At 37.3% G+C, this 12,067-nt stretch overlaps 1 protein-coding gene across 1 annotated transcript in view; it reads right to left on the bottom strand.

The window, feature by feature from the left end:
• Positions 1–12,067, bottom strand: part of LOC103600048 (leucine-rich repeat-containing protein 16A) — a 194,580-nt gene that overhangs the window by 21,532 nt on the left and 160,981 nt on the right. The window contains exon 9 of the mRNA XM_008584277.1: positions 4,600–4,675. Within this exon, the coding sequence (XP_008582499.1) occupies positions 4,600–4,675 (76 nt within the window). The remainder of the gene's footprint in view (positions 1–4,599; positions 4,676–12,067) is intronic.

Raw genomic sequence — 12,067 nt, 5'->3', positions numbered from 1 at the left:
GACATCAGTGGACTGTAATAGAAAATGTTCTTTGACCATTCTATAAGTCTAAAGAAAAAAACCTCACTTCATTGTTATAAATCTATGCAGTGCAAAGTTTTAATTAAATACAACATTCATTCGTTCAATAAACCTCAAATGAGCATCTACTACTATGTATCTTCACAATGAAGATTACGAGACTATAATGACATAAAGTGTTGTTCTACAGCAACCTAAGACAGGGATATCTGTCCAGCTACAGTTATTCCCAATGACGGGTAAGCTGTTATAGAATTGAACATCCTAGCCCAACATAATAAAGGACAAAGTCCCTGCCCTCAAGAGTATGCCATCCAGCAGCGGAAACAGACAAAAAGAATGTGTGTCTGAGTTTGTATCCCTAAAAATTCACATGTTGGAAACCTAATAACCAATGTGATGGTATTAGCAGGTGGGGCCTTTGGGAAGTGATTAGGTCACAAGGACAGAGCCCTCACGAATTGGATTAATGCCCTGATAATAGAGGCCCCAGAGAGCTAGTTCCCTTAACCCTTTCACCAAGTAAAGACACAGCTAGAAGCACCACGTAAGAACCAGAAAGCAGGCCATCACCCGACACCAAATCTGCTGGAAACTTGATGTTGGATTTCCCACTCCAGAACTGAGAGAAATAAACTGCTATTGTTTATAAGCTACCCAGACTATGGTAATTTGTTATAGGAGCCTGAAAAAACTAAGACAAAAAAATATACAATTATGATAAAATAATAAAAAGACCATTTGGGTAGGGCTATGGGCACACATAGGTACATCTCATCCAGTCTTGGGAAAACCAAAAGGACTTCCCAAAGAAAGCGATGTGTGAAATGGAGAACTGAAGTCTAGACGGTAGTGATAATGACCATGACATTGAAAGTATCTTTACTGATTTCTCCCCAGGAGCCATGCAATGAATTAAGTCCTTTATGTGTATTTCATTATAAAATCATTAATTAAGAATTCTTATTCCCTTTTCATAGATAAAAAAAATTAAGTTTTAAAAAGGTCATACAATTTATAGGAACTTTACAAATGCTAGCTATATTATGACGTTCCTGCTGGTGTTCTCTAAAAAGGGTTAAAGTGTGAAACAATCTAATGATAGGAAACAGTTAAATAAATAATTCCCTCATGTTTACAAACATTATATTTTTAAAAAATATATAATGTAGTGGGCCGAGCCCGTGGCGCACTCGGGAGAGTGTGGCGCTAGGAGCGCAGCAGCGCTCCCGCCGCGGGTTCGGATCCTATATAGGGATGACCGGTGCGCTCACAGCGCTCACTGGCTGAGCACAGTGCGGCCGGTCTCAAAAAGGACAAAAAAAAAAATGTAGTTATATAACTATTACACCTGTGGTAATATTTTAAATGCTTAGGCTACAATGTTAAATGAAAATGCATAATTAGAATGAAATGTTTAATAAGATTACAACAGTTGAAATGAGTAATATATGTAACAAAATCTTGAGGGGACTATGAGGACTGAAGAGTGCTCTGGTGGTAGAACTGCGCATAATTTTTAAAAATCCTTATTAATGTTTGTATATTTATTTATATCCTGCCTTATTCCAAAACTAATTTAAGGTGGCTCCTGACTTTATGTTATTAATTAAGAAGTGATTACATTTTAGGGTCCTTACATTCATTACAATTTAGGGTCCACTTAAATTCTTTATGATATAAAAATAGGACAGATCATGTTCTGTGTGCCATAGCATGCAACAGTCAAACTACTTTCTTTTCTTAAAATGCCACATAAAAATATTACAGTTCTTTGACTTTTCAGATCACAAATACCCAACTGGATTAACCATAATTGGAACAGAGTTTGAAATGTAGCACAACCTCTCTAGCCAAATATCCTTTAGAAAACCTAACATGGAAAAACCCCAAGTCCCACAGCATCTAAGGCTCTCATAATTCTTATATGCTGTTTGATTCCATTCAGTCTATTATGCTGTTTTCATGCTATTCCTGGGTTTCTAATGTGTCCCACTGATTGATAAGAGAAGAGAAAAATTAATTCCAATTGACCTGATGCCTGCAATTTACATTATGCTGATGGTGGTGATTTTCAAAATGGTGACCCCTCATCGTTATAATTCTCTGTCTCATAATGTACTTCCAAGGGAACTGACCTTATTCTGTGCTGTCACAATAAAAAGTGATTATGTTGATAATGTTTTTGCAGGAATTATCCTAATTTCCAGAAATAATCCTTGGGATCATTATCTTTTCTAGGATACCTTGCAGAGCATTCAGAAAAGTAATTTACCAAAGCAGGGCTTTAAAGATTTAATATACCCATTGGGTATAAATACTATAATAAAAATTTATTAAAGAAAATGTATGAAAACGTATCCAACTTTTCTTTAAGATGCCAGTCGGAGTGAAGTATAACAAGTCATGCATGATTACATTACGTCTACTGATTTTTATTAAGTGCCAAGGACATAAAAAGCATTATTTTCTACTCTGAAGAATACATAGAAATGAAATTTTTAAAGAGATACACACACAAACCTAGACACAAAGTAAAATATGGTAATTACAATAATACTTTCCAAATGTCTACTGCATGCTCAACACTATGTTCATTGATTTAGGAATTTTTTTTTAAATGAATACAATGGCTCTCCAAGAAAAATCAAACGTATGCAACAAAAACTAGAATCACTACAATGTAACAAATAAATTAGTGCAAAATAAATGTGGAACTTCAGAACATTTTTCACTTTAAAATAGTAAATGTTAAAAACACATGCATACATATTTTTGTGTTTAAATCTCAGTTAACAGAAAAGCAATAAGTGCGGTCCTCAAATCCTGTCACTGTACTTCCTTCTATCCCAGGACACCCAAGAAAGCAGACAAGCACTTACATGCTTTGTTTTGCCAGGACTGAAATGATCAGGTGCACAGTTTCTGTCCTAAACATCCAAGGCAGCTGAAAGGAGATGACGCCTGGGAGGAATAATGACAGAATGGCAGCACCAACTGCCTGGACACCTTCCTGTACTAGTGTGTTTGGACAATTTCCAAAAGTGATATATGCACAAACTCCTCGGAACTCTCTGGGGGCACCATTCTGAAAGGCACAAGTTTATGTGAATGTTTGAGTCAGAAGACCTGACTTCGTAGAGAATCATTGTTCTCACTGATTCCACCATCCCTGGGCTTATCTTCTTGTTCCTCCCTCCAGTAGCTCCCCTTTCCCACCTATCATCTCTGCTGGCTCCATCCTGGAAATGGTCCCATCACAGCAGGCAGCAACCAGAGGCTTCTATTCCCAAGTCTCCCATCAAGGCTACCTGTCTGTTCCCTGAGTGCTCACCTGGCACCCACCCCTGTCACCCCAGCTCCATCATCACTGCTCAGACACTACCCCGTTTAGCCAATAGAGTTCCCATAATCCACGCTCCCATGCTTGTTCATCTCTCAACCATTTCGCTAGTCTGATTGTGGTGATGATGATAACAACAGTTAACAATTATGAAATGCCTGCATTATGTCAGGCACTGTGTTAGAATTTCTACACAAATCATTTACTCATCATAACCTGCTAATTAGTTACATTGCTATGTTAATTCATTCAACAAACTTATTTGACATCTACTATTAAGTCAATTCTATGAGTAACACACTCTGTTAAGCACTGGATAGAGATAAATAAGAATTGAGCTCCAACTAGTTCACAGTAATAGGTATGCAAGAAGCTGAGGCCCTAGAAGGTCAGATAACTTGTCTGAGGTCACACAACCTTGTAATAAGAGTCAGAATCTGAAACCCATAACTCAGAGAACCAAGTAGCCAATCTCAGCCTTCTACTTCTACACAGACATTTTAAATCCAAATCCTCTCTCTTCACTGTGAAAACCTTAAACCCCCAGATTCTACGATCTCTGCAAGCTGGAGGTTTGAATGTCAGAGTCTCCAATAAAATAACATCTACATTATTTCTCATCCTAACATGAAGCATCAGAAAGCTCACTTGTGGATAAGCATCTGTTCATATGACTACTTTGAACCTGCAAAATCCCCAAGAACATCTTATTTCCACTAGTAACACAAACCAAATATTTGGTTCTTCCATACCTTATGAAAACTGAAAACTAACAAATTTCACTTTTATTACATATAAATCTGCCAAAAACTCATCTAGAAAATTAACATTAACTATCATAACTCAACCAGACCAACTCTACTTGTTAACTTTTTCCTAAATTCTTAGAAAGGGAAACTTTGTGGAAATGGAATGTAAGATAGGAACATAAAATGTGCTATTTGCAGCTGTGCAAACATAACTTTAATAGTTTTTGCCAACTGACTGTGTACTGAAGGCTACAGTAGATGCATCTTCCTGTTCATCTTCTAAAAGCATCTCCCATTACAACCTTTACAAAACTGTTATGCAAATCATTTATAGGAAAATATCTTCTCAAGAAACGAAATGTATGCAGCTCCCCAGTATGGTAGAAAGACAAATGTGGTTTGCTGTTTTTTGGTTTTTTAAAACAAATATCAGGTTTTTGTAATTCAGCAAAGCCAAGCAACATTTACTACATCTTTTTTACTTACCAGTTTCAGATCCTTAGAGGACAGCTTTGTGAACCACTGATTGTACTCCAGAGCAGCAATGATAGGTATTAGGTCCCTAGAAGCAGAAATAACAAAGTACATCGAAGTGTCCTATAATAGCCATATTGACGCTTTACTTTTAATCCATGACATCCAGGTTTACTTGTTAATTCCTGTCATTCACAATTCCTATTTTGACTACTAGAAAACAATTAAATTCTCTAAGACACATCTTCATTACAATGTAAACAGAATTCCCAAAAGTTGAAGTAAATTACCTCTAGGAACTCCGTCTCCTACTTCCAGAGGAAAACAGGTTGGTAGCAGCATTTGCTTAGAGAAACTCCTTGCTCTGAGAGAGACCATATGTCTAATTCCATACTAACAACAAGTACTATTTGTTTAGATTGCTCCTTCATAAATTCTTTAACTATCAAGTATGTCATATATTCTCAAGTCACAGGAGTTCATATCACAGGTAAGTATGGTACCTACCCAGACAATAAGTGACACCAGATGGATTCCCAATGCTTAGAAAGCATTTTGCAACCATTTGGTAGTTTTTACAGTTCTTAGTAGTGATTACATCCATGACCTACCCCAGGTGCGTTTTTGCCTTATGCTTCTTATCAGCTCTTCCATCAAGGAGTGAAGCTATTTTCATGAGAGATCTGCCTCCACTCTAACTTTCCTGCCTGAGTTCCCACAACATGTCCCTATCTCATGCTCAATACAAAAAGCTAACAACTTGCTACTCACCTAACATAATACGCAATTTCACATTCGGAATTATCTTCCACTGCTGTGTTATGAAAATCTATGTGTCCTTCAATGCCTATATCATACCTATTTCCTCTATAAGTCCCCCTCTCATCACTCCATCACACCCCCAGCACATTGTTTGCATCTCTATTTAGCATTTATTTTATTCTATCTTATAGTTTGTCGCTTTAAGTATCTGTCCCCTACCACCCCCGATAATAAGCTCTTCAAAAACCAAGTTTCTGTCTATTTCAGTTTTGTGGCTGAAACAAAACAGCCCTATCAGTTTTATCCTCCGTGTATGACAAGTAGCAGATACTCAACTTTTTACTGAAATAGAAAAGAAAGGCAGAAGGTGGAAAGGGAGCTGAGAATCAATATTATCTGAAAGCTTCTGGGTACCAGGCCCTGTGTTTGGCACTCTACATGGACCATCTCATTCAAATCTCCAAACAACCCTAAGAGGTATTAGTGTTTACATCTTGCAGATGAAGGAGCAGATGTTCAAAGAAATAAAGTCAAAGTAGGCCAAAGGGACAGAACTATGGTCGGAAGCTCCGCTCTGAAGCTCCACGTGTGTAGTCATCAGATATGCTTTAAAAGGATGAAATCGGTGCCCACGGGCAGAGAGAAAAACAACGCAAAGGAATGAGTAGGCTCAGTTATGTGTTTCCATATACCACGTTTTCTATGGACAAGTCTCTTCATTAATGTTGCTTAAGTTTAAGATTTTTAAAAATTAGATTAAAGTAGCAGAACAACAAATCTTTCCATAGTTTTTCTATAGTCTTCACTGTTTGCCTACCCTTCCACCAGTCAAGTGCTCTGTGCTCAAAACAAGTCCCTGAATCTCTCCCTACTGCCTAAAAACGGTGGTAGCTTCTTGGAGGGTGAATTCTACCTAATTTTTGAGGTCCCCCAAAGCCCACGTGGCTTGAGAGTCCTCTCGTATACCCCTCAACTCAGAACTACGGCAAAGCATTCTCATCTCATCTCCTTTTGTGGATTTAATGTCAAGGAGTAACCACACTTAGAACCTTTTTATTGTGTATTCAATTCTGTCACTTGATCTGATTTGAAGTACAACTGGCTTTTGTCATAGACGAATTCATTTCATGAATTGAAGGGCACATCATTAATAGAACCAGGTTTTACATGAATGCAGTGGGTAAGACAGCATCATATCTACAACACTGAAAAAAATATTCTGGTACAAAGTCAAATCTAATAATGATGCCCAAAATGCTTATGATATGATATTAAATTTTAAAAATATACAGCATTCTGAACGTACATTTGTGTGATATAGTCAATGACTGTAATTAATAAAAACTACATAGAAAATGATAGATATAAACACTCACAAATATAGATGCTGTGATCTTTTTAAAAAGAGAAGAAAATATAGCAAAATGTTATAAAGATACCTTGCCTAGGTGTTAGCATTAAAGGTAATATTTTTTTCTAACAAAATTCTTATAGTATATTTTTGAAATTTTCTATGATGATTCGTATTCATAATCTACAAGAGTTATAAAATTAAATGTCCTATGGATGATGTAAATAAATTTTTGCTCTAGAAAAAATTGTCCATGAAGATGACAGAGATTTAAGTATGTTGAGATGGTTTAACTATCATGTTTCTCTAAGTTATGTTAATACCTAGGCTTTTTAGTGTTAAAAAAATTAAGAGACAATCACATATCTTCACTCATTCCGTAAATACTTATTTAGTACTTACTAAGTACTAGGCAGGGTTATTAGGCTTTGAGGGTTAAGAGATGAGTAAAAGGAGTAGCTCTTGTTCTTCCACCACACTCCAGTGGTTTAAAAAAAAAAGACCCCCTATATTCAACCATCTGTAGCACAATGGGAGACATACTGAATGGGGGGGAGGGTTAGAAGTGCCCTAAGCACACAGTAGAACAGCAAGTAAGTTAGCGTGAAGTAGATGGCAAAGGGTTCACAGGGCTTGAAAGAAAGGAAAGGCCAAGCAGGCAAGGAAACAGGAACAGAGTATTTCACTTAATTAGGAACAGCATGCACAAAGGCACAAGAAAGCTGAACGTGCTCAGCAACTGCATCCATTCATATATTCAACAAGTGCCAGCCACTGTGCATGAATCACTGCGCTTGATGCAGCAATGAACATGTTCCCTGCCCTGGGACGCTGACAGCCTGGCACAGCCTAGCAGGAGACTCAGGAAGGAAAAGCAACTATAATAGAGTGAAAAAACCCTATGGGGTAGGGGGAATACAAGATACTATGAGTGCATATAAAAGGAAAGCTAATCAAGACAAGCAGGTTGAGGAAGGCTTCTTGCAGGAAATTACTGAGCCCTCAGAGATGAGGGATGGGCTGAGACACATTTTAGGCAGAAGAAAGGAGCAACACAGCAAGGAATAGCTTAGTCTAAGAGATTTTAGGTTTGACACCATTGTGATTGATAAAAGAAAAAAAATTGACAAATTGAACTTTATCAGAATCAGAAACTTTTTCTCTCCAAAAGATGCTGTTAAGACAAGGAAAAGACAAGCCACATGGTGGAAGAAAATATTTATAAATCATATCTGACAAAGGACTTGTATCCAGAATATACAAAGAACTCTTAAAATTTAACAATAAGAAACAATCACCCCAATTTTTAAAAACAGGCAAAAGATCTAAACAGACACATCACCAAAGAAGATATATGCATAGCAAATGAGCACATGAAAAGATGCTCAAAATTATTCGCCATTATGGAAACGCAGTTTAAAATCAACATGAGATACAACTACACACCTATTGAAAGGCTAAAATTAAAACAAAAACAAACAAAAAAAACCCTGACAATACCAAGTGCTCACAAGGATGCAGAGCAACTGGAACTCTCAACTGTTGCTGATGAGACTGCAAAATGGAAATGTGGAAAACAGTGTGATGGTGTCTTATTAAGTTTAGCGTACATTTACCATATAACCCATAATCCCACTCCAGGTATTTACCCAAGAGAAATAAAAATTCACCCAAGAGACATAAAAATTTATCACAAAAACTATAGTTACTATTTATAACAGTTGAATTCATAATCACCAGAAACTGAAAACAACATGGATGTCCTTCAATGATATTACATGATTTTCAAGTTTAGGATAGAAAAGGCAGTAACACAGCTTTTATGTAAAAGCTCTCAGCAAGCTCACCCCTGGAACCCAGCTGCCTTGCTATGAGGAAGTCCAGGCCACATGGTTTCCCAGCAGACAGCCAGCAGCAACCACCAGATTTCACTGTGACTTAGGATTGTTCTTGCTGTGGGCCATTAAGTTTGGGGTGTTTTGTTACACAGCAATAGATAACTAGAACACTTAGTACCTAAACTAAGGCATGAAAGCTATATTAAGGAAGCATAACTGTAGGCAATGTAGCCATAAAAAGCTTTCAAGCCAAGAAATGTTTCAGAAAGTTAATTTCTGCAATGTTAGAAGCATGTATCCGAGGAAGGTACCAGTCTCTGCAATGCAAGCAAGATGCATCAGAGATCTGGGAGAAGCCTGAAGCAGATGGTGGAGTCAGGGGCTAAAACAAGAGCTAAGGCAAAATAGAGAGTTTTTCCCTCATTGATTTATAGAGCTAATGCAATCCCAATCAAAATATGCATCCTTTTATGATAAAACTATAAAAAAAACACAAGGAGTGTTGGGATAATGATTACAATTGGGTGGGGAAAAGGAGGGAACTGTGACTGAAGATCTATAAAGATATAAGTCTTCTAGGGAGAGGCAATAGCCTATTTCTTGACCTAAGTGGTGATCATAATAGTCGAATTTACAATTATTTGCATCCTGGTACACATCTGCACACTTTTCTCTAAGGAAATAAGCACAAGAATGGCCTTAGCAGCACTGTTCATAACAGACAATAAGCTAACCAAAATATCTAATTAACAGCAGAATGCATAATTGTGGAACGTTCATACATTAGAATACAAAACAGAAATAAAAGAGAACAAACTACAGCTATGCAAACCAACACGTAGAACCTCAGTTTCTCGATACTTAACACCTCTCAGCCTGGCTGGAGTGTGCACAGAATAGTGAACGTTAAATCTGAGAAGACCAAGTGCCTGGGAAGTACTTCAGCAAATACCTATATAAAAGTCAAGGTCTGAACTGAGTGACATTCAGGCTCCCAGAATTCACTACTCTCTGAACATCAAGCCAGCATGAAGAAATGCAGAAACCGGTCAGGGAGACTCAGGCCAGCATGCATCAAGGAGCCAGTAAAGATCAAAACTCTGATAAGATGGCCCTTAAACAGAAATAAAAAATTCAATAGAAAATAGCAAGACAGTATACAACTAATTTCATTTCTGAGAGTTCATTATCCTCCATGGCTTTCTTGGAACACAGTAATAAGTGAGCTCACAAGAACATCTCGGATAAATATTCCATTTGACATTCACATGGGCCTCCCCACTGCTGTGCTAATACCACCTCACTGCAAACAACTACCTGGATTTCCCTCGTGGGATTTATGTCAATCAGGACCAACCCCTCCTCATGTTTTCACAAAGTGCTGCTGTGATTATATAAGTAGAAAGGTTTCCAAACACCAGGCATTGCTGTATTAACTGATTTTTTCATGGTGGGAAATGGTAACAGCTTTTTACCATCAATCCACGACATTTATTGTGCATCCCACTGTATTTTGTTTTGACTTCCTATGAGACTCTGAATTAAAATGAGACCTTTGATGTGAAGAGTAAAGTTAGCCTTAAAAAGTTACAACAGGTTAGGGAACCGTCTCTCATGAATCTTGGCAACATGATAACATGGCATTCTCCTAGACATTTCCACGTGTCATTTCTACCATTTCCTTAAAATGGGAGCAAAAAACATTTTAAGACTCCGAACCCTGAAAAGGAAGGTCCAGTATCAACACCTGTTAGAGCCACATGACATAATCATTGCTTATGCAACACTGAAGAGAGATGAGACAGTTAATGTGCACTAAACTTTTCCCTGATAGAAATTTATTACACACAGATTTTTAAAAATTTTTAATCCACTGACTGGTTGGGGTTGTTAAAACAGTTAAGATCCTTATTTCTTTTTTTTTTTTGTCCTTTGTTGTGACCGGCTGCACCGCGCTCAGCCATTGAGCGCACCGGCCATTCCTATATAGGATCCGAACCCGTGGTGGGAGCGCTGCTGTGCTCCCAGCGCCGCACTCTCCCTAGTGTGCCACGGGCTCGGCCCAAGATCCTTATTTCTAATCTCAGTTGACACTTCTGAATAATCCAAACTTTCTCTTAAAACTCAAAAGAATCAAGTTTTTCTCCTATATCTTTGCAGAAGAAAAAGCCATTATAAAACTAAGATACCATCATCATAGAAAAGGCCATGAACTATTCTCTAAAAATCCAAAATTGTTTGTATCATAGTGATTTTTTAACTTTAATTGTTTCTTTCAATTAAGAAAACTCATCACTTTATACAGTTGTTCATTTAAAAAAGAGGAAGCCTTTTAGGAGATGAAAAGAGCAAGTATTTATTTGAACAATTTTATATACTACCATAAAGGGCTATAAATATATTAATCCATACAGTCTTCTCAATAACTCCAGGAGGGAGGTGTTATTATTAACACCATTTTACAGACGAAAATGCTCAAGGCACAGAGATGTTAAATAATCTACCCATGGTCGCAAAGCAAGTCAGGGTAGAGCCAGGATTCAAACCCAGGGTGGCTCAAGATCCATACAGTCTTCTCAATAACTCCAGGAGGGAGGTGTTATTATTAACACCATTTTACAGATGAAAATGCTCAAGGCACAGAGATGTTAAATAATCTACCCATGGTCGCAAAGCAAGTCAGGGTAGAGCCAGGATTCAAACCCAGGGTGGCTCAAGAACTTGTTTTCTTAACCCTGTGTTATCGTCTCACTAATGACTAACCTGCTTTCCATACTGTCAAAAGAGTCTTCAGCCTACTCTACAGGGGCACCTAGGATGGTAATACCTGCATGTTTTCAGATCAAAGAATCAAAACCCCTTTCATCACATTTAATCAATCATTTGGTTTCTGATGTTAAAGTCAATACTAAGATGTATTTAAAAGTGATTTCTCAAATAACAATTGTACTCCTTTTATTTTGAACACCAAAAATAAACTAATATTTGGGGGCTATTTTTAAAAGTTAAAATGCAAAAACAAAGAAGTTGGCAAAAGATTTAGTCTTGATTTCTTGCCAAATTCTTTGCTACTCTAGATTCTAGACCATCTACTGAACTAGCAGTTCTGACATCTTTCTGATCTGTATTATGACTTCTAAGAATTTAATTGTTCTAGTTATTATTTTCAAACCACATTTCCCTCCTTACTGGCTTTCCCTTGCCTGCCATCTCCCTGAAATTGCAAAATCACTGTGACTTTTAAATAGACAGTGTGAAATACACCAGGAAAGTGTTAAAGAACAAAAATAATTGACAGATTTGAAGGGTGTCTAGCAAGCCCCACAATCTACAATGTGGGGAAAGCACAGATATAGAGAGCAACAATTCAATGAATAACAGCATGATTATTTTTAGCATATCAATATACCCCAGGAGTGAAGATTTCCCTCTAGTAAATCTTACATTTAAATGCTCAAAGAAAAAAACATTTTTTTTTTTTTTTGTCTTTTTTCGTGACTGGCAACGGATCGCAACCCTCAGTGTCGCG

The sequence above is a fragment of the Galeopterus variegatus genome, unplaced genomic scaffold (genome assembly GCF_000696425.1).
Source record: "Galeopterus variegatus unplaced genomic scaffold, G_variegatus-3.0.2 Scaffold3202, whole genome shotgun sequence".
In the NCBI taxonomy this organism is placed as follows: Eukaryota; Metazoa; Chordata; class Mammalia; order Dermoptera; family Cynocephalidae; genus Galeopterus; species Galeopterus variegatus.
This window is presented reverse-complemented; position numbering and strand designations above follow the sequence as displayed.